This window comes from Diabrotica virgifera, chromosome 5 (assembly GCF_917563875.1).
Source record: "Diabrotica virgifera virgifera chromosome 5, PGI_DIABVI_V3a".
In the NCBI taxonomy this organism is placed as follows: domain Eukaryota; kingdom Metazoa; phylum Arthropoda; class Insecta; order Coleoptera; family Chrysomelidae; genus Diabrotica; species Diabrotica virgifera.
Genome location: NC_065447.1, coordinates 52,989,556 through 53,014,460, shown reverse-complemented (window position 1 = coordinate 53,014,460; position 24,905 = coordinate 52,989,556). Strand labels below are relative to the sequence as shown.

The following is a 24,905-nucleotide window of genomic DNA, read 5'->3' as shown; positions in this document are numbered from 1 at the left end:
AACGTGTAACGACTATTGTATCTACAACCAGTACACTTGATTACTTTTTATAAAAAAATACCAATCGTATCCCAGCGAGTAACGGACGGGACCGGTATTTTACGAGTGTTATCGAGTGTGTTACGAGAATGTGACTGAATACCTTTACACAAAATACCTACCTACTGAGAAATACGATACTCGATATGATTTCCGGTACTCAAATACAAAAGTAACAAAAGTAATCATATGCTTCTTTTCATGAGCATTTTTCAGTGCGTCACAAATGATAGAGAAAAAGGTAAGCCCGTGACAATATACATTTTAGTGACATGACATTTTAGTTAAATCTAACAGTTGTCACATTTTATTTGCAATTTGGCATAAAAACAAATCAATTGTGTTTATTGCATTTATAAAATGGTATTTTCTTTGATTTGTATAGTCTTATAAATTGTACAGATTATATTCGTAGATATATTATATAATTCGTAAATAATTTTTTTTTCGATTATAGTGCCATCTGTTGACAACTAGAATAAATGTTATAAATGTCACCGATGGAATGTAATCACCGACGTGCGTTTTTTTCTGTCGCATACAATTTAATGCGTTAGAATGAAATCGAAAAACTGTGACGCACTGAAAGATGCTCATGAGAAAAAGCATAGTAATCAAAGTAACGAATACTGTAAATGATTACTTGCTATATCGGAATACCTATACCCCAGGCTGTGGGTGAAAAAACGTGATATAATTCAGGAATTTTTGAAACCTATCAGGTGTTGTAAAGGACGATGCCAGGAATAACTTCTACTAAAATGTGACCAAAAATATTGTGTTTTTTTTTTAATTACGATTTTCATTTGTTAAATTTGCAATTTTTAAAGATTTTTAATTTTGCAGCTTAGGATATTGATTTTAGAGAAAAACTTTTTAATAGAAAGTTGTAGTAAATTAAAAAACCTACAATTTGAGCTATGGTAAGTTTAATTTCGTTTATTGGTTATTGCAAAACAGCATGAGAAATGTCCAAAATGGCCGTTTTTTGCAATTGTGTTATTTATTGTACAAATAATTTTTTTATTTTTTTAAGCTTTAAAATGAAGATCTTTCAATTCCAAACATAAAAAAAATTGCAAGGCCGGATTACCGAATTCGTTGCTTAGATATTATAAATTGTTTATCCCAAGAGGTCAAATGTCGAAGGCTACAACTTTTTGAAGAAAAATCATAAAGAGTTGTTGTAACATCCAATCTCCTTCTAAAGAGTTATGTTTTCATATTCCGATGTAAATAAATGCGTAAAACATTTTTAAACCTCTAATTTTTGGGTTTGAAAATAAGGGGGCAAATTTCGTTACAAACATTTAGAGCTGAAGCGGCCCAGTACACCCTATGAGTTTTTAACTTACAGATTATTGTTGCTGAAGAGGAAACGAAGATTTATAAAAAAAATAAAAAATTTCTACGACCAGCTGAAGCCGAGCTAAATGTTGGGTTTGAAAATAAGGGGGCAAATTTCGTTATAAACATTTAGAGCTGAAGCGGCCCTATACATCCTATGAGTTTCTAACTTACAGATTATTGTTGCTAAAGACGAAACGAAGATTTATAAAAAAATAAAAAAAATTTACAACCAACTGAAGCCGAGATAATTGTTTATTTTTTCTTAAATCGTAGTGCCTTTATTTATAACAATTAAGAAATTATTTTACAGTCATTGAATAAAGAAAGACTTATATTATCTTAAAATAAAAATTATTATAAACTATAATTACATTTAATTATTAAAAATTATTTTTAAAATCGGCGCTTTTGCGAGCGGCCGAATTTTGCAAATCGTCCGGCTCGCTTCAAATCCGCGCGCTCGGAAAATTTTTACGTAACTTGTATTAAATTTTGACCGAAAACAATTTAATAATATAAGTTTATTTACCACTGTATTTGTTTTTCTTGATAAACTTTTATATGTGAAATCTCATTTCTGAAGAAATAATATTACAAAAATGATACATATAACTATATTTTTAATTTTTGCATTGTTATATAAATATAATAATAATAATGTTACTTCTTATTATACAATATAAAACTTTTTCTTCTTGTAGTGACTATCCGTTTTGGACGTTGGGGACCATCATGGCAATTTTGCAAACCCCATTTGGAAACTGAGAACCAGGAAGGCGAAGGATTACCTTGCTAGAAAATTTACGTACGTCGTTCAACACAACAACTACAATTCTTTTTAGAGCAGCAGTACCGATTTAGTGTGCAAGTACAGATTGCCATGATGGTCGCCAACATTCAAAACGGATAGTCACTACAAGAAGAAAAAGTTTTATATTGTATAATAAGAAGTAACATTATTATTATTATATTTATATAACAATGAAAAAATTAAAAATATAGTTATATATTTCATATATATGTATCATTTTTGTAATATTATTTCTTCAGAAATGAGATTTCACATATAAAAGTTTATCAAGAAAAACAAATACAGTGGTAAATATACTGTATATTATAATGGTAATATTATTAAATTGTTTTCGGTCAAAATTTAATACAAGTTACGAAAAAATTTTCCGAGCGCGCGGATTTGAAGAGAGCCGGGCGATTTGCAAAATTCGGACGCTCGCAAAAGCATCGATTTTAAAAATAATTTTTAATAATTAAATGTAACTATATTTTATAATTATTTTTAATTTAGGATAATATAAGTCTTTCTTTAGTCAATGACTGTAAAATAATTTCTTAATTGTTGTAAATAAAGGCACTACGATTTAAGAAAAAAGAAACAAATATCTCGGCTTCAGTTGGTTGTAGAAATTTTTTATTTTTTTATGAATCTTCGTTTCCTTTTTAGCAACAATAATCTGTAAGTTAAAAACTCATAGGATGTAAAGGGCCGCTTCAGCTCTAAATGTTTTTAACGAAATTTGCCCCCTTATTTTCAAACCCAAAAATTAGAAGTTTAAAAATATTTTACGCATTTACTTACATCAGAATATGAAAATATAACTCTTTAGAAGGAGATTGGATGTTTCATCAACTCTCTACGTTTTTTTTTTTCAAAAAGTTATAGCCTTCGACATTTGACCTCTTGGAATAAACAATTTATAATATCTAAGCAACAAATTCGTTAATCCGGCCTTACAATTTTTTTTTATGTTTGGAATTGAAAGATCTTCATTTTAAAGCTTTAAAAAATAAAATAAATTATTTGTACAATAAATAACGCAATTGTAAAAAACGGCCATTTTGGACCTTTCGCAGGCTGTGTTGCAATAACCAATAAACGAAATTAAACTTACCATAGCTCAAAATGTAGGTTTTTTTTAATTTACTACAACTTTCTGTTAAAAAGTTTTTCCCTAGAATCAATATCCTAAGCTGCAAAATTAAAAATTTTTAAAAATTGCAAATTTAACAAATGAAAATCGCAATAACAAAAAAAGCTCACAATATTTTTGGTCACATTTTAGTAGAAGTTATTCCTGACATCGTCCTTTACCACACCTGATAGATTTCAAAAATTCCTGAATTATATCCTGAAATCGACCTATTTTTCACCCACAGCCTGGAGTACTATACAAAATACCTGTCTACCGAGAAATACGATTTTCGATATGATTACCGGTACTCAAATACAAAAGTAACAAAAGTAATCAAAGTAACGAATACTGTAAATGATTACTTTATACAAAAGTATCGATTTGTAACGATTACTCGAAAGTAACTATAATCAACATCACTAACATCTGCAGGGCACCAGGTTTCTTCCCATATGATAATCTGACGCGCTCCAGTAACTGCAAAAATCTTCGCTTGGGCTCCCCTACCATTATTAATTTTCAGCAAAAAATGCTTCAGAGAGTTCAGCGAAAACGCATATTTAAAAGAAACATTAAAACTGGTTAATTAGTTCCGAAGTTATGAAAATTTGAGGTCTGTTTTTAAACAAACACCTTTGTTTTCTCAAGTACTTAGTAGATATAAATTCTCACCTTTTTCTTGCAATCTGGTTAAAATGTCGATTTAAACTTTAAAAATAGCGAAAAATGACGAGAGACAGTGGCGGGTTAGCAATTTCAGCCGTTTCAAAAATGAAAACCCGCGTTCAAAATAGCGACGCATTTGAAAATTTCAATTAACTCATCTTCTAGTGGACCAATTTTTAATTTATTTTTAAACAGGGGGTCTCACCTTTTTCTTGCAATCTGGTTAAAATGTCGATTTAAACTTTAAAAATAGCGAAAAATGACGAGAGACAGTGGCGGGTTAGCAATTTCAGCCGTTTCAAAAATGAAAACCCGCGTTCAAAATAGCGACGCACTTGAAAATTTCAATTAACTCATCTTCTAGTGGACCAATTTTTAATTTATTTTTAAACAGGGGGTCTATAAAAGCGTATAATTATTTATTTCCATGTTTTCAAAATATTTGCAATATTTGCAAAATTATCTTATTTTTTCCTTTTTAAAACTAAAAAAACGTATAGAAAAGGAAGACCACCATTTTCAAAGATAAAATACTTATACAGGGTGTCTGCGTAACTTGGAACCATATGGGGAACTTTTTTAATATCAATTTTACGAAAAAAAAGTCATTCTTTATAAAGAGCTCTGCATAGTCTAAAACCTAAGATGCAATCATCAGATATCAAATTTTGTCGACAGTATACGAGGTATGTCAAAAAATATTAATTTCGCTCAAGAGCAAACTACCTTTATATTTCAAAATATCAAAAAATTTTATTATGAAAAGTTATTTGTAATTAAAAACCATATTCAAATATGCAATAACAGCCTTCTACTTGAAAAAAAATTTCTGAAATTTTCCTAAATTACCGATTCCGAACATCATTTTTATTTATTAGACATGTAATAACTCTTTTATTAATAATTTTAGGAAAAAAAGTTATTCTTCATAAAAATCTGTGCATGGTCTAAACCTCAAGATGCAACCATCAGTTATCCCAGTTTGTTAATTTTATACGAGGTGTGTCAAATAATATGAATTTAGAAAAAATTCTTTCTAAATTCATATTATTTGACACACATCGTAAAGAATTCTTTCTAAATTCATATTATTTGACACACCTCGTATAAAATTAACAAACTTGGATAACTGATGGTTGCATATTGAGGTTTAGACCATGCACAGATTTTTATAAACAATAACTTTTTTCCTAAAATTATTAATAAAAGAGTTATTACATGTCTAATAAACAAGAATAAAAAACCGCTAAACGCCGTAAAAATGAGTGGCGCATACAATATTCCAGCTACAAAAGATCTGATATGAAAATTACGTGGCGCGAAAATGTATTTTCATTTTGATGCAAAACAAAATTCTAGTTTTATTTTAAAAGATTTTTCCATAATATTTGCTAAATTTGAAGTAAACGCGCCACAAAAGAGTTTCAAAATTCAAACTGTATCAAATTTACTCTTTTGTGGCGCGTTTACTTCAAATTTAGCAAATATTATGGAAAAATCTTTTAAAATAAAACTAGAATTTTGTTTTGCATCAAAATGAAAATACATTTTCGCGCCACGTAATTTTCATATCAGATCTTTTGTAGCTGGAATATTGTATGCGCCACTCATTTTTACGGCGTTTAGCGGTTTTTTATTCTTGTATCAGGAGTTTTTCAAGTTATATACAAATTAAATGTATGAAGTTGAATGCAATTTTTCTCGATTACACGTCAAGCTTTATAAATGGTCACCTTTGTCGCATTATCTCCCAAATGATCTAATGACCATCGAATGTATACTAGATTTTTTTTCTAGTCGAAATAGAATAAATAAAAATATTGGGATGGCCGGTAAATGAACTCAGATTATCCGTTACAGATCAAATTTAGCGTCGTAACCACTACAACTACATAAACCATTTCGGGAATAATAGTTAATTGGATTATACATTTCTAACTTAAGACTTCTAAACGGCTTAACCGATTTTGATCACTAAACATGAGTTTGAAACGTATTGACAAGTAGTATCTGATGCATCTGAGTTCAAGTATGAAAACTAAAGTTGTTACAGAAATTATTGAGCTTGAACTGTTTTTCCCCATAGGAAATAGATTTGATCATACTTATGAAGCGTATAACTTAAAATTTCTAATTTTCCCGGATATGAGGTAAACAACGTTAGATTAGCCTAGAGTCCTTCTACAAACGCTCAGTTATTGGCGCAATTCGTAGGTTGAAATTTTGAGTAATTGTCGAAAAACCAAAATTTTCAAAGTTTAGTTTTTCAATTTTTTGGCTATACTGAGCCGTGTGTACGTCTGAGCTTGATCGCTTAGGCAACGCTTGAAAACCTAACTCAACCCTATTGATGTCGTTTATTTGCGATTTTCCTGTCTCTCCTTGAACCTAAGATATATACGCCCAAAAAATTTGCCATTTTGTATCTACCTAGCCCTATAGCTGGCTTACGGGTAGTCAGAAGTCAAAAATTACACCGGTTCTGAATCGGCCCTCACAACCTCTTGAAACACAGAAAAAAAATCAGATCGGTGTAACTTTTCCACATACATACATACATACATACATACATACATACATACATACATACATACATACATACATACATACATATGTACATATCCACAAACATTTTCCCCTTTTTAAATAAAAATTGAGTTCTAATTCTGAGCTCGCTAACTTTTAAACGGTATAACCGATTTTCAAAATTAAACATGCGTTGGAAAGGTCATGATCTATGCTATCAGAAGCCGCAAAGGCCGAACTTAAGTTTTTAAAATTTTTGGGAGTTTTGGGGACGAGAACGAAAAACAGACCCTAAATAGGAAAAGCCGTAAAATCCACAGCCTTGGACCAAAATGAAGAAGTAATATATGGATCTAGGAGTCTTTTCCTAAACTTTAAGATGGGATTTGGCTCAATTTTCAATTCAGTTAGGTTTAGAAAATCGAAAATTTCGTGTATATAATATATAGTGTCGCATGTAGGGGTTGTGCGCCACTGGCGAGAACTGTCGTTCTCTGGTAATTTTCAAAATTAGATGTGCGTTGGAAAGGTAATGATCAGTACTAGCAGAAGCCGCAAAGGTCGAACTAATATTTTTGAAATTTTTGGTAGTTTTGAGAACGAGAACCTTGGTCGCAATCTCTCCCAAATGATCTAGAACTTACGACACCAGTGATAAGACAATCCGAGTTCATATCCCAGCCATCCTAATAATTATGTAATTATGGCCGGCAAATGAACTCGGATTGCCCAATCAAACTAGCATCGTAACCACTACAAGTACATAAACCATGATTGATTAATAACATTGATTTTTTCGATATAAACTAAATTTCGATAACCAATAAATCGAAAACTATTAATTTTATCAAAAAAATATAAAACATTTTTTGCTTACAATTAATGTTTTTACCAACATTTGCGGTCAAAATATAATAAAAAATTTCCACCCTCGATACGGGGTGGCAACCACCCCATGGTAAAAGCGTCTTTCGGAATCATACAGATTTTGATCCTTAGACTCTCCACTACTTATTCTCAAATTTTCAAGCAAATCGATCCATTCTTTAAAAATTGCGAAGTGAAAAGTTTCAGTTCCTCGACTAATTATACTTTTGGAGCTCTATAACTTCTGAACGGCTGAACCGATGTTGATCACTAAATATAATTTTAAAACGTATTGACAAGTAGTATCTGATGCATCCAAGATCAAGTATGATAACTGAACGTATTACAGGAATTATTGAGCTTGAAAAACGGTTTTTCCCATAAGAAATAGATTTGATTATACTTATGAAGCCTATAACTAAAAAATTCGAATTTTCCCAGATATGAGATATACACCGTTAGACGCGTCCTGAGTCCTCCTAGAAACGCTCAGTTATTGGCGCAATTCGTAGGTTGAAATTTTGAGTAATTGTCGAAAAACCAAAATTTTCAACGTTTAATTTTTCAGTTTTTCGGCTATGGTGAGCAGTGTGTATGTCTCAGGTTGATCGCTTAAGCACCGTTTAAAATCTTAACTCATCCCTATTAATTTGGTGTATTTGCGGTTTTCCTGTCTCTCCTTGAACCTAAGATATATACGCCCAAAAAATATGCTATTTTGTATCTATCTAGTCCTCTAGCTGGCTTACCGGTAGTCAGAAGTCAAAAATTAGACCGGTTCTGAATCGGCCCTCACACCCTCTTGAAACACAGAAAAAAAAATTCAGATCGGTATAACTTTTCCACACACATACATACATACATACATACATACATACATATCCACAAACATTTTCCCTTTTTTAAATAAAAATTAAGTCATACTTCTTAGCTCGATAACTTTTGAATGGTATAACCGATTTTCAAAATTAAACATGCGTTGGAAAGGTAATGATCTGTGCTATCAGAAGCCGCAAAGGTCGGGCTTAAGTTTTTTAAATTTTTAGTAGTTTTGGGGACGAGAACGAAAAACAGACTCTAAATGGGAAGGGCCGTAAAATCCACACCCTTGGACCAAAATGGAGATATGACATATGGATGGACGAGTCTTTTCCTATTCTTTAAGATGGGATGTGGCCCAATTTTCAATGCAGTCAGGTTTAGAAAATCGAAAATTTCGTGTATATATAGTGTCGCTTGTAGGGGTGTTGTGCGCCACTGGTGAGAACTGCCGTTCTCTGTGGATAAAAATGATGTTCGGAATCGGTAAATTAGGAACATTTCAGAAATTTTTTTTACTGAAAAAATAATGTAGGTACTTGAGTTTTAACTCACCCTTTATTAGATATAAAGTAAATACGTAATATCAATCATTTCTAAAAAGTTTGACAATATATAAAAAAATATGGCATTAATAAACCATTGCCGTTGTGCTTATTTTTATTTATACAGTGAGTTGAAAACAAGTTATAATTCATTGAAGGGTCTAAAATAATGTACACAATGCTCCCCTCTTCAACTTGTGGTCAATCACATCGCGATAAATCCACATCAACTTATCGCAGCGTCTAAATAGCGTTTCAATCATCAACAAATCACAGCAACTTCTTCGCAACTAGTTGCTGTGGACTTATCGCTGTGTCTGAACGCCGCTTTACCTATAGCTCCTTATCAGTGTTCATGTGTATTTTATTTTTCATTTTTTCAGAATTTTGTTTTGATTTGATTTTAGTAAATTAGTCAATATTGTTCTTGTTTTTTCTTTGATATGCTCACGGCCCCCCATTACTAGAAGCGCGACCCCCTAGGGGGGCGCGCCCTACAGGTTGAGAATCACTGTCTTAAACAGAAGAAACAACAAGAAGAATACGTCACTAAAACGTCATAAAAACTATCAACAAGTTGCTCAGTTTAGTTTTTAAAAATTTAAATGTAATAATTCAGAGAATAATTTTGAGGGGCAAACATTTGAAGGATCACTGTAGATATCGTATCATTACATCAACAATGCCACAGTAATTTTTCAATTACTGCATAAATAAAAGGAACACTATTACAGTAGTTAAATTTAATACAATTTTTTAAGTAGAAAAATAAATATTGTGAGAGTGATGGTGTAGATTTGTTTAATAAGAATAATGAAGAATCTCATGTATTTTTACAAATATCTCTTTAAATATGGGAAAATGTGAGAATTTGCTAATATCAATTACAGAAATTGAAGAGCATCAGAATGATAGAGCAAAGCTATATATACAACAAAAATTACGGAAATATTAAAAAAGTAAGTCTTACATTGAATGTAAAAGTCACTTTTCATCATCAATAGGATTACAACTATTCGTGAGTCTTTGCCGCGTTTACTATTGCCTTCTATTGGTTTCAATCCTGTGCTAATATTTTCCATGGTCTCACTTCCATCTCCTACAGATCTTCTGGAGCTTCTGCATCTTTTCAACTTTTTCTCGGGCGTCCTTCAGACCTTCTCCCATGTGGCCTTTCCCGAAACACTTACCCAGTACATACTTACATAGTACGTTAGACCAGTTAGGTGACGATGTGTTTCATTATAGTGATGCTGGTGAAGCAAAAATAATAAATCATACAGAATAACAATATCAAATCTAATTCAGAATTCAAAAACAAGAGAAAAACAATACTAATTCTAATACGGAATACCTACTAAAAGACTTTTGAAATAGAATTTACACATTTTAATAATTTTTGGCTAATTTTAAACCGCTTTAGTATAATAGTCCAGGGTAATAAGGATTTTTACATGACACTCGAGCAGCCAGGGTACTGAAGCGTTTTTTCGACAGGTATATTCGACATACCTATAAGAGCAAATTGTAACTATTTCCTGCGTAGGATCTGGCGGCCATTTTTATTTATAAACAATTAAGTGTCAAAAAAAATGGCATTTTTCCCTTTCTTTTCAAATCAATACAAAACAGTGAAACTTATGGTTTTTTTAGTACAAATATCTTTGAGATTATGGAAAAAGCTTTAAAATGACGTATTACAAAGTTTGATATATTCATTTATTGTTAATATAATTGCGACAAAAGGTCGGAATTGCAAAAAAAATTAATTTCGCAATATCTATTGTAAAAATTAGTGTACAGCTTTGAAATTTTTGTTATATAAGGGCTCTTTAGTGCTTGATATGTGATAAAAATTTCGAAGCGATTCATTCAATTGTTTAAGTTTTATTCAAATTGTTTATCCCAGATTTTTTTTGCAATAACATAAGTCAGAAACAAATGACGTTAGAACCATTTTACAGGTGTCAAATGAAAGAGCATGAGCTATATTTTCAACTTGGTTTAAAAAAGCGAATAAAAAATGCATTTATTAGTAATAAATAATTATGCAAAAGTATCGTAAATCTTTCCTTATAAACTTTTTATTTTGTTATGTAAGAAATTATATATATTTATTACAATTTTTAATCAATTATGATATAAATAACATTACTTGGTAGTTATGCACTTAAAACAGGGTAAAAAAAGTTAATTTTTTTGGAAAAAGTTATTCAAAAAGTTTATAAGGAAAGATTTACATACTTTTGCATAATTATTTATTACTAATAAATGCATTTTTTATTCGCTTTCTCTAAACCAAGTTGAAAATATAGCTCATGCTCTTCCATTTAACACCTGTGGAATGGTTCTAACGTTATTTTTTTCTGACTTATGTTACTGCAAAAAAATGCTCTCTGAGAAAAACAATTCGAATAAAATTTAAACAATTGAATCAATCGCTTTTAAATTTTTATCACATGTTAAGCACCAAATAACCCTCATTTGACAAAAATTTCAAACCTGTACACTAATTTTTACAGCAGTTATTGCGAAAATAATTTCTTTTGCAATTCCGAAATTTTCGCAATTATATTAACAATAAATGAGTATATCAAACATTGTAATATGTCATTTTAAAGCTTTTTCCATAATCTCAAAGATATTTGTACTAAATAAATCATAAGTTTCATTGTTTTCCATTGATTTTAAAAAAAAGGGAAAAATGCCATTTTTTGACAGTTAATTGTTTATAAATAAAAATGGCCGCCAGATCCTACGCAGGAAATAGGTACAAGTTGTTCCTATAGGTATTACTTGTCGAAAAAACGCTTCAGTACCCTGGCTTCTGAAGTGTCACGAACAGGGTACATTTTTGTCTTATTACCCTGGCCTATAAGGAGACAAACTGCGACGGGGCATGTACTTTTATAAAAAAAACATTCTGCGTGTAATAGCCCATGTGGTGAGACCGCTCCCGTCTGAAAAACATTTTTAATTCGGTTTCTCTACGGATTCATATTCAAAAATGTCCCCTTTAAACAAATCTGAAGGGTGCCGGACGGAATTTTTGGGCAGAAATTGTTTAAACAATTTTTTAAACAAATACATAAGATCACCTTTTATTGCTCCAAAAAATATATTTTTAGGTTTCTGGGTCATTCTAAACAAGAAAGGTATCTTTTGATTTTGCTCAAAAATTGACAGTTTTTGAGTTATAGGCGATTTAAAATCTAAAAAATGCGAAAATGCGCATTTTCGAGGCTTAAAAACTCATATTTAAATTAGTATTTTTAAGGGTGCCAATAATATGGATAAAAGTTAAAACATTCTTTTTCAAGATTCCTAAGAGTGATCGGGTCTAACTTCAATTTAGACCGTAGTTTTTTAATTGTTAATTATGCGTATTCATCCAGTTTTTTTGCCGGTGCGCCGCGCACTATTTTCAAAAATCTCCTATTTTCCTCCGAAAAATTTTTTTCTAGATTCTTTGGGACATTGTTAATAAAATAAGTTTCTTAACATTACAACACTTTATGTGTAACAATTAAAACGTTAACAATTTTAAAGTTATAAGCGATTTAAAATCCGAAAAATGGCAAAAAAACACATTTTTGCATTTTAAATCGCTTACAACTTTAAAACTAGTAACTTTTGAGAAAAATGTCAAGAAACTTATTTTACTTAGAATGTCACAAAGAATCTAGAAAAAATGTTTTTCGAAGGAAAATAGGAGATTTTTGAAAATAGTGCGCGCCGCACCGGCAAAAATCCGGATGGACACGCATAATTAACAATTAAAAAACTACGGTCTAAACTGAAGTTAGACACGATCACTCTTCGGAATCTTGAAAAGGAATGTTTAAACTTTAATCCAAGTAATAAATGATGGTTTTGCTTGTTTTCGATTCAGAGGGTTGCACACCCGCTGGACAGGCTGTTTCTACCATTTCAGGCGTCCTCAGCAGCGTTCGTTAGCGTGCACTCCTCTGAATCGAAAAACAGCTGGACCATCATTTTAAAGGGAATCTGAAAGATAATTCAAATTCCCCATTAGGACGCAAAACAGCGACATCTCATAACAAATTGAAGAGTCTCAGATGCAGAATCCACCAATTTAATAAAAATTAAAATGGTAAATAGTAATTTAAATCTGAGACTTTGAAAGTTCTTTCTGGTACATCCTTAATCTGCGACTTTTTCAATTAATAAGACCGCAGACGACGAATATAGAAAACGAAAAGGAAACGATCACATTCCGTTTTCATTCGTCTAGGAAAAAAGACAGAAGAGGAACTTTCAGTACTCAAATCCGAGTAAAGAAATAAAAAAAAATAAATTATGGTTTTGCTTGTTTTCCATTCAGAGAGTTGCACACCCGCTGGACAGGCTGTTTCTACCATTTCAGGCGTCCTCAGCAGCGTTCGTTAGCGTGCACTCCTCTGAATCGAAAAACATCTGGACCATCATTTTAAAGGGAATCTGAAAAATAATTCAAATTCCCCATTAGGACGCAAAACAACGACATCTCATAACAAATTGAAGAGTCTCAGATGCAGAATCCACCAATTTAATAAAAATTAAAATGGTAAATAGTAATTTAAATCTGAGACTTTTGAAAGTTCTTTCTGGTACATCCTTAATCTGCGACTTTTTCAATTAATAAGACCGCAGACGACGAATATAGAAAACGAAAAGGAAAGGATCACATTCCGTTTTCATTCGTCTAGGAAAAAAGACAGAAGAGGAACTTTCAGGACTCAAATCCGAGTAAAGAAATAAAAATAATAAATGATGGTTTTGCTTGTTTTCGATTCAGAGGGTTGCACACCCGCTGGACAGGCTGTTTCTACCAGTTCAGGCGTCCTCAGCAGCGTTCGTTAGCGTGCACTCCTCTTTAATCCAAGTTATTGGCACCCTTAAAAATACTAATTTAAATATGCGTTTTTAAGCCTCGAAAATGCGCATTTTCGCATTTTTTAGGTTTTAAATCGCCTATAACTCGAAAACTGTCAATTTTTGAGAAAAATCACGAGATACCTTTCTTGTTTGGAATGACCCAAAAAAACCTAAAAATATATTTTTGGAGCAATAAAAGGTAATCTTATGTATTTGTTTAAAAAAATTGTTTAAACAATTTCTGCCCAAAAATTTCCGTCCGGCACCCTTCAGATTTGTTTAAAGGGGACATTTTTGAATATGAATCCGCAGAGAAGCCGAATTAGAAATGTTTTTCAGACGGGAGCGGTCTCACCACATGGACTATAATAACGTGTTAATAGAGGTGCGGAAATTATACGCAATTACGCATTCACTTTACCTTCAAAAATAACGTGTCTTTTCTTTACAATGTTACTTGGTGACTAATAGACACAATTTAATTTTAATATTTTATATTTATTTTTTAGTGAAATATATACAACAACGATATGTTTTGGGTTTTATGGGTTTTCTTGCATCTGTAATAGCATACACACTAAGAGTGTGCCTTAATATTGCCATAACGAAGATGGTTCTATATAGAGAAAATGCACATATCGATCCAGATGCTTGTCCAGATGAAGATTCTAATCATCAAATATTAACTGAAGAAGTAAGATATATGTTAATTTATTTTCTAAGTATTTAAAGGTGTGGGAGTGTCGGTTATGTGTCTCAAGGTCATCATTAGTTGACGCTACAGCCCTTTATGAATATTGATCTGCTTTAATTAAAACATTCTTCCATCTTTCTCTGTCGAGTGTCTCCATTCCCTTAATCCAATCTGTCTTCAATCTTTCTTCACATCATCTAGATACCTGAGTTTAGGTCGCCCCTGCTTCTTGTTTCGACCGGCCTATTTAGCATAGTTACATATCTCAAGGTACGTGCCTAATATTATTATAACATGGAGTATCAGGAGAATCTTGAAGATACCTTGGACAACCTACACCAGTAACGAAAATGTTCTGAGGAGAATAGATGCAGATATGGAGCTGCTAAAAATCGTCAAAGTTAGAAAATTTAGCTACTTGGGTCCCATAATGAAAAACGAAAAGTACCACCTCGTGCAACTGAATATCCAGGAGATGATTGAAGAAATCGGGGTCCCGATAGGCGCCAGATTTCATGGCTTAATAATATCAGATCTGGACAGGCCTTGATTGAACATCTTCGTTTATAGTTTATAACCGCATTGGATATGGACAGATTTGCAAGTGTAGTCGCTAACCTGAACTAAAGGAGACAGCACCACAAGAAAATAAGAATCAATACATTGGAAAAATCAGAACAGAGTCCTACAATCTTGCGTCTTGTAGCTGAAAGTATGGTGGTTTGAAAAAACTTTTCACACCCAGGGATCGTTCAGGATGACTAACCAAAAGTTAAGTAGACCACGGGACAAAGGGTATTATTACCAGGGGAAAAGAAAGGTAACTTAAAACTAGACCTAAGATAAAGCTACAATTTACAGGGCAAAACCTAGAAGAGTCCTAAAGATTGACATTTTGTTCAGAGATACATTTTGTTCATAAGAAGATGCGGGTTTTTTCAGTGGCGTAGCTGACAGGCCCGCAGGGCCCGCAAGTCGGGGGAACGACGTTAGGAGGGGCCTCTTAAAGCCCTCAAGCTTAATACTTCTTCTTTCTTTAAATTGGGGACCAAACATCTTTCCTAATAAGCATCTAAATAGGGAATTTGGAAGAAAGTAATGATGACGTAACTCTTACTCTTTCCGGGTGCAAGGTGCAATTTAGCTTTTCGTAGGCATGTTGGTAGTTTAGATGAAAGTGAATCCCGAAAGGTAATTTTTTGTCGGTGGATCTTTTACTAGCTAAATATGATCCTGTTTTAGCTAAATTAACCGATAAAAACAATAACTTAAAGAAATTACTTGAGCCACCAAATACAAAACGTAGTTATACATTTGCTGGCTGAAGAAACTGAAAACAAATTTATTAATTTAATTGAAAACATTTGTTTTTATTCAATAACTCTTGATACCGCTCAAGATATTTCAAAACACGATCAGCTTAGTTTTATTTTCCGATATGTAAAAATAACTTGCGATGAAAATAATTTACCTTCCAAAGCAGAAGTTGTTGAAAGTTTTTTGGGATTTATTTGCATATTAGACCAAAGTGCAGAAGATCCTGTAAATGAAATTTTAAAATTTATACAATCAAAGCACCTTTCCGTACACAACTGCAGAGGAAAGAGGTATGATGGGGCAAGCGTTATGAGTGGTGTATACAGGGTGTTTCATTAATAATTGTCCATATAGTAACTGGAGAAACCTTAGCACAAAATACGAAGATTTAACCTAAAAGACTTATATAAAACGTGGTTGCTTACTGAGTTACAGGGTGTTTTATCTAAAAATTTAAAAATTATTTTTGCTTAGCATTTTGAAACTATTTGACGTATCCTTTTCATAGTTGGCAGAAAGTATAGGTACTGTACAAACTACTAAATTATGTTAAACAAACTTTTCTGGCTATTACCAGAGGCGTGCGACGGGGGAAAGTGAATGGTTGACCCTTTTCAAATTCTATGCTACTGGCGGAATGGCTATTTTAGTCCAATATTTGGATTCTCCAATACTTTTTATGAAAATAATGTGCTCCTCATTCGTAACGATGAAGTCATTAATTTTCGAGATATTTGAAGTTGAAAATGCAACGGCACAGCTATTTTGGTTAATGTATTGTGCCCCTTCATTTTTAACTTCAAATATCTCGAAAACTAATGATTTTATCGGTACGAATAAAGAGTATGATATTTACATAAAAAGTGTTGGAGAATCGAAAAATTGCACTAAAATAGTAATTCCGCCAGTGGCGTAGAACGTGGGGAGGGTCAACCATTCACTTTCCTCTGTCGTACGCCTCTGGTAGTAGCCAGAAAGGTTTATTTAACATACTTTAGTACGGTCTACAGTACCTACACCTTCTACCAAGTATGGTAAGGATATGTCGAATACTTTTAAAGTACTGGATACAAATATTTAATATTTATGTAATAGGTATGTTTGATTTAGAATTTAAAATAATTTTGTACCCAGTACTTTAAAAGTATTTCAAATATCCTTACAATACTTGTAAAAAGTGTAGATACTATACACCCTACTATTGGATGTTAAATAAACGTGTCTGGCTACTACCAGAGGCGTACAGGGAAAAGTGAATGGTTGACCTTTCTCAAATTCGACACCACTGATAAAACTACTATTTTAGCGTAACTTTTAGATTCTCCAATACTCTCTATGTAAATAATATACTCTTCATTCGTAACGATAAAATCATTATTTTTCGAGATATTTGATGTTAAAAATGAAAGGGCACAATAAATTATATAAAATAGATATGCCGTTGAATTTTCAACTTCAAATATCTCGAAAAGTAATGACTTTATGGTTATGAATGTAGAGTACATTATTTTCATAGAAAGTATTGGAGAATCCAAATATTGGACTAAAATAGAAATTCCGCTAGTGGCGTAGAATTTGGAAATGGTCAACCATTCACTTTCCCCCGTCGTACGCCTCTGGTAATAGCCAAAAAAAGTTTTGTTTAACGTAGTTTAGTAGAGTGTGCAGTACCTATACTTCCTACCAAGTATGAAAAGGCTACGTCGAATAGTTTTAAAATGCTGAGCAAAAATAATTTTTAAATTTTTAGATAAAACACCCTGTAACTCAGTAAGGAACCACATTTTATTTAAGTCTTTTAGGTTAAATCTTCGTATTTTGTGCTAAGGTTTCTCCAGTTACTATATGGACAATTATTAATGAAACACCCTGTATACAGGTGTATATACAAAGGTGCATAACTGACAGTAAAAAAACAGTTTCCTATCTTCATGTGCATCCCATAGTCTGAACCTAGTGTTGAATGATGCCGTTGCTGGTGTACAGGTACAGGAGTTGGTTTTTTACGACATAATTAAGAGATTATATGTTTTTTTAGTGCAAGTATTAAAAGATGGAATGTACTACGTATGTACTATTATCACTTTGATTCATCACGTTTGCCAACCTTAAAAATGTTATGTGAAACCCGGTGGTCATCCAGACATCATACTGTTATGGCTTTGCGTCGAGCTTTCCGACAAGTAATGATATTTATAACGAAAATTTCATTCCTATCAAAAAACTATGAAAAATTAAAAGCTAATGCATTATTAGAGCATATGAATAATTTTGAATTTGCCGTTAACATTACTATTCAATATAAAATACTTACAGTAGGAAAAATGAAAGAATACCCATGAACGAACATATAAAACACGCTGTATTTTCCTGTCACCGTGTCACAAAGAAAATTGTCCAGTGCAAGTACATGTAACAATAATTATTACATGTACTTGCGCTGGCCAATTTTTTGTGTGACACGGTGACAGGAAAATACAGCGTGTTTTATATGTTCGTTCATGGGTATTCTTTCATTTTTCCGACTGTAAATGAAGTAAATGAAGTAAAAGACAGACGTACTCTCAATCATTTATTGTAACATTTACTATATACTTAACTTTATTCAAAAAACAGTAAAATCCTGTATAAAAGGTATATTTAAAAACCCTCAAAAGGGCCACATCAAAATCACATAACTAGTTTTCGACTGGTTTACCAGTCATCATCAGTGCTTACGTGCAATGTGCATGCTAACCACCAAGATCTTATTTAACAAAAATATGTGGGTCAAAGTCCAGTAAAAGAAGTCCGTCAAAGAAACTCATCGGTTTAAAATGCTACATTAAATGTGGATGTTCAAAATATTTAGCTAATCTGCTCCAGGTAACATCTGAGCTGTGGATTTGACTTGTTTACATGTTGAAAATATGACGGCAAGTCATAACTTTATTCAACTAACATCAAAACTTCTGCAATCTGAAACGGCAGAGTTTACGGTTTTTCAACTTTTTGAAAAAATTCGTGATAATCTTCGAGAAATGAAAAATTCGTTATCCGAAATCTTAGCAGAAGCAGCAGGAATAGCAGGATAGTGGAGATTAAACCGAAATTTAAAAATAAACGGAAAAACGTATAAAAAAATTTACGCTGAGCTCAGCTGCGACGAAAAAATAACTTGTAGCAAAAATAGTTTTGAAGTTAATGTTTTCAATGTAAATTTAGATGTAATATTGCAGATTAAGAGACATGAAGGTATAATAGGTTTTCATGTCTATTCCCAAAAAACCTATTAACACGAACCGATGAAGACTTATTAAAGAAAGGCCAAATATTGTCATTTATACATATTTTAGTAAATGTTTATAATACGTGGCGCACAAAAATTGTCGCGGGGGGCCCCCAATCTTCAGCTACGCCACTGGTTTTTTTGCAATAGGTTCAATATATTTCTTTTGTATCACATTCTTGTTACATGCAAAAAATATATTTGCATATTTTCTATTATATAGCAATTTTCGCACAAATCCGACTGTATTAAAAAATGATTTTAATATAAATGTGCTGGATAACAGGCATGGCCGGAAAGAAGTGTACCTTGTTGGACGATTTAGACAGTATTGATTTCATTGAAGTTTCCAGTTAATCTGGAGCTTGGCTTTACTTATGGTTATACATTCTTTTTTAAGTCCAATATCATTTAATACTTCCTCGCCCCTGAAAATGTTATATTTTGCCAACTGATCTACTTTTTCAGTATGTTCAAGGCCAATATGATTTAATATAGAGCAATATATTCACGCAATTACTATGTTAAGTTGCATAGTATTTAAATAATAGTAGGTATTTTAATTCTTTGATGTAAGGATTTACGTTAATAGAATTTACGTCTATGTAGTTGGCTAGAGAAGTTCTTCAGAACGAATAATGACTCGGATAATGTGTTTTTTGTTTTTTGTTTGAGACTTTGATTTTCGGTTTTCGGATTTTAAGCGATATATTATTCGACGCGTCTTAGCAAGACTAGTACAAATATACAGGGTGTAACAAAAACACAGGTCATAAATTAAGTCACATATTCTGGGACCAAAAATAGTTCGAATGAACCTAACTTACCTTAGTACAAATATGCACACAAAAAAAGTTATAGCCCTTTGAAGTTACAAAATGAAAATTGATTTTTTCGAATATATCGAAAACTATTAGAGATTTTTTATTGAAAATGGATATGTGGCATTCTTATGGCAGGAGCATCTTAAAGAAAAATTATAGTGAAATTTGTGCACCCCCTAAAAAATTTATGGGGTTTTGTTCCCTTAAACCCCCCCAAACTTTTCTGTACGTTCCAATTAAATTATTATTGTGGTACCATTAGTTAAATTCAATATTTTTAAAACTTTTTTGGCTCTTAGTATTTTTTCGATAAGGCAGTTTTTATCGAGTTGCGGCTTCTTTTTTAATATGTTTAAATAAAAATTTTATGGGGGTTTTGTTCCTTTAAACCCCCCAAATGTTTGTGTACGCTCCAATTAAACTATTACTGCGATACCATTAGTTAAACAAAATGTTTTTAAAACTTTTTTGCCTCTTTGTATTTTTTCGAGAAGGCAACTTTTATCGAGATATGACTTCTTTTTTAATACGGTTCAAAATATACCTAAAAATGTAAATCATACATAAATTTTCATATTATTACCAAGTCTCCATAATCGTACTTAACCATATACAAATATGTGGTGGATTTGAAAAATATTCAAAATATCTCGATAAAAACTGACTTTTCGAAAAAGTACTAAGAGCCAAAAAAGTTTTAAAAATATTTTGTTTAAGTAATGGTACTACAATAATAATTTAATTGGAACGTACACAAAAGTTTGGGGGGGCTTAAAGGAACTAAACCCCCATAAAATTTTTATAGGGTGTCCAAATTTCACTATAATTTTTTCTTAAGATGCTACTGTCATAAGAATGCCATATGTCCATTTTCAATAAAAAATCTTTAATAGTTTTCGATATATTGGAAAAAATCGATTTTCATTGTGTAACTTCAAAGGGTTGTAACTTTTTTTATATACACATTTGTACTAAGGTAAGTTAGGTTCAATCAAACTATTTTTGGTCCCAGAATATGTGATTAAATTTATGACCTGTATTTTCGTTACACCCTGTATACTTCCAGCTTTTATATCACTTCCGGTAAAAAAGGTGGATGTAACCGGAAATTACAACTTATGGTCGCAGAAATAGTACATGCGATATCAATCAACGTGTATTGAAAAATCGAGCTCGAATATTGACTTAAAATTAGTGAAATCGTATATCAATCGATGAAAAGTTACACGAAGAGTTCAAAAACGGATTTCTGGTTCTACTTTCGGTCACTTTAAGTAAAAACCTAGTCCTTACAAAGTCCAATTGCTTGTTTTACTTTTAATTTTTCTTCTTCAAGTGCCCTGTCTGTTTCGACCTGTTCGACCAATGTTTCCCCTGGACAATCAATTACAGCAGACGGTATACTTACATACCGTGTCTCAATAAGTGGCCTAGATATTCAAGTTTTGTTTGTTTCATTGTGCTCACGATTTCTTTCTCTTTTCCGATTCTGTGGATTACCTCTATGTTGGTGACATGTTCGGTCCAGTATAAACAAAGAATGCGTCGGTACACCCACATTTCTTATGCTTCTAGTTTTTCATGAGCGTCTCTGTTAGCATCCAGGCCTCCACACCATATAGTAAGATCGGAAGAATGTAGCATTTAACTAGCCATAGTTTTAGGGGAAGAAATCAATGCTTATGAAGAGCTTTTTCATATTGTTAAATACTGCTCTAGCTCGTTCTAGTCTCGGCCCTAATTTCTGTGGTCTGTTCCCATTTTGAATTTACGTTTGTGCCAAGTTATACATAAGATTCTACATGGTCAATTAGTATGTTGTTTATACGTAACTATCGAGCAGGTTGTTGCTTTTTGCTTATTAGCTTCCATTTTTTTCCTGTTGAAATTGAGGCTTAGGCTGTAGTCCTCGCTAACTGAATTACTCCTTTCCATCGCCTTTTGTAATTCGTCTGCTACTGGCAAGGATCACCGTGTCATCGTCATTTCTTATATTGTTTATTAACTCACCGTTTATTTTTATTTTCACTTTAGGTTAAGTTGTATTAATATTTGTATATTTTCACCTGTTATTATAACAAAACCGTCATAATATGTATTTCATCAATTCATGTTTTTTAGTCAGTTTTAACGTTTACACTACACCTTAAATTTACGAGACTATTTTATAGGTCCCAACAAATTTATATCATTGGGATGAAACGACAAAAGGTATCATCCTTAGCTCTTTCTTTTGGGGATATGCAGTTAGCCATATTCCAGGAGGTTTGCTAGCTCAAAAATTTGGAGGAAAAAATTCTCTCGGACTGAGTATACTCTGTTCGTCTGTTTTAACATTGATGACACCATGGGTTATAGTAACCACCAATGGAAACTGGATAATACTGGTAGTATGGAGAAGTATAATAGGATTAGCACAGGTAATAGATATATTATGGTTACTATTAATCTGAGGAGAATACCACTGGAGAAGCTTCCATGTAACCACTGTTACCATTGGTAACAGTTAAAAATCTTGCAAATAAATATTTTACGACTACTATGAAATAATTCCATTTATATCTTTTACCAACAGAAATATTTGTTAATAGTACCTAATTCAGTAAATAGCCAACTAGACGCACGAAAATATTGACGATTTTATGTGAATCAGTTGCACGTTGTTACCACTTTTGATCGTGGTTACGAAGGATGATCCTCGCTATCGCTCGGGATTGGTTCGTTTCTGAAAATTTTGAAGGAGCGACAGCTCAAGCGACGGCGCGGTGTGGGCGCGCTGTGTATATCAGTATTGTTACCATTGTTTGTTTTAGTAACGTTAGTTTAGTACCTATTACAGATTACAATGTGCGTGCATTTAAACATGGAAGAGTGTCGCTGCGTAGTCGATCAACTAGGTACTTGAAAAGTCATTCTCCTTGTACATTTTTTTTATACAGGGTGTCTGCGTAACTTGGAACCATATGGGAAACTTTTTGAAGATACTCTTCTTTAGCGGCGAATCGATTGAGGGTAAAATTTGATTGATCCCCGCGCATGCGCACACCGACAGTATGGTATTAGTGGTTATACGGGCTCTGATTGGGTGTTGAAATTTTGAAATGATCTGTCAATAATTGTTCAATATGGAGGTTATCGGTAAACAAAAATATTGTATAATATTAGTTTTTATTGATGTGTGGACAGAAATAAAATCAAATTTATAATTATAGTGACTTTTTAAATAGTTTTGAAAAGCCGCAGGTACGTAATTCTAAATGTTTCAGTTGGAAATACCTAATAGTTTCAATACCTATCTATTTGGAAAATCTAAACAAAATAATGTAGTTACCTATTAGTAGGCAATGCTTTAGTTTACATAATCTGATTACGAACAAACTTTCTACAAATCTTCATCTCATATATCGTTTTCTTACTCTATATTTTGTTGTATTTTATTTCGACAAAAATCAAACTAATAATTTTATTAAATTCATATAAATTTATGGTGTAAACGTTTAGTTTGTGTATATTCCCACATGACGTATACGAGAGTTTGGTGCAGATTGAAATGGCGTCAACTTTCGTACGGCGCGGTAGACGTGAAGTGGGTTCGAGCCCCAAGAAATTTATTATTTTTTTATTTTTTTTATAGATTTCTTCTTCTTTTTTGAAAGTGGTAGATAAGAAAGTTAGTTTGATTTTTAAATAAAATAAGTACAAATAACCTTTTAAATATATTTACTTCGTTTAAATTACCTATTATATAATAGAAGAATATGTTCTTACGTGCGTACAAAGTACACACATTCTTTTTTTTATATCAATTTTACGAAAATAGTCATTCTTTATAAAGTGCTCTGCATAGTCTAAAACCTAAGTTGCAATCATCAGATATCAAATTTTGTCAACAGTATACGAGGTATGTCAAAAAATATGAATTGCGCTCAATAGCAAACTACCTTTATATTTCCAAATATCAAAAAATTTTATTATGAAAAGTTATTTGTATTTAAAAACCATATTCAAATATGCAATAACAGCCTTCTACTTGAAAAAAAAATTTCTGAAATTTTCCTAAATTACCGATTCCGAACATCATTTTTATTTATTAGACATGTAATAACTCTTTTATTAATAATTTTCGGAAAAAAACTTATTGTTCATAAAAATTTGTGCATGGTCTAAACCTCAAGATAAAACCATCAGTTTTCCAAGTTTGTTAATTTGATACGAGGTGTGTCAAATAATATGAATTTAGAAAGAATATAGAAAGAATTCTTTCTAAATTCATATTATTTGATACACCTCGTATAAAATTAACAAACTTGCATAACTGATGATTGCATCTTGAGGTCTAGACTATGCACATATTTTTATGAAGAATAACTTTTTTTCCTAAATTTATTAATAAATGAGTTATTACATGTCTAATAAATAAAAATGATGTTCGGAATCGGTAATTTAGGAAAATTTCAGAATTTTTTTTTTCAAGTAGAAGGCTGTTATTGTATATTTGAGTATGGTTTTTAATTACAAATAACTTTTCATAATAAAATTTTTTGATATTTTGAAATATAAAGGTAGTTTGCTCTTGAGCGAAATTCATATTTTTTGACATACCTCGTATACTGTTGACAAAATTTGATATCTGATGATTGCAACTTAGGTTTTAGACTATGCAGAGCACTTTATAAGGAATGACTTTTTTTCGTAAATTTGATATTAAAAAAGTTTCCCATATGGTTCCAAGTTACGCAGACACCCTGTATATAATTTTGAGCAAAATAATGGGAATATTGAAAATGGAAGACTTAAAATATAAACAACAGTTTTCAAAATATGTTCTTTTTCCTACTTGTTCATTTTTTATGTTAATTTTATGGTAGAATAATCTGTTTATTTTCTATTGTTATACCTTTTACTTACATAACATAATTACATGTAATTTGAGAATAGTGATTTGTTTAATTTTATCCCACAGAATTGAAAACAAAAAACTTATATTTGAGAGGTTCAAAATATTTTTTTTTAAATAAGATTTTTTACATCTGGTTTTGGTAACACTTTAGAAAAAGTCACTCGTCGCTACTGTGGAATACTTTGCACTATATAAATATAATTCATGATAATGATAAGTATGATACAAAAAGAGGAAATTCTGACATTGACTTAGATAACTGTTATTTGTACCTATACCTACAA

At 31.8% G+C, this 24,905-nt stretch overlaps 1 protein-coding gene across 6 annotated transcripts in view; it reads left to right on the top strand.

Annotated features, from left to right (window-relative positions):
- LOC126885732 (putative inorganic phosphate cotransporter) overlaps positions 1-24,905 on the top strand; it is a 68,214-nt gene that overhangs the window by 2,797 nt on the left and 40,512 nt on the right. For 2 of the 6 annotated variants that reach the window (XM_050652507.1, XM_050652501.1), the window contains exons 1-3: positions 109-280; positions 14,128-14,312; positions 21,893-22,141. In XM_050652507.1, the coding sequence (XP_050508464.1) occupies positions 229-280; positions 14,128-14,312; positions 21,893-22,141 (486 nt within the window). In that variant the 5' untranslated portion in view covers positions 109-228. Of the gene's footprint in view, positions 1-108; positions 281-9,519; positions 9,700-14,127; positions 14,313-21,892; positions 22,142-24,905 lie in introns of those variants that run through there. The other 4 variants (XM_050652504.1, XM_050652502.1, XM_050652505.1 and 1 more) reach the window with 4 other exon arrangements.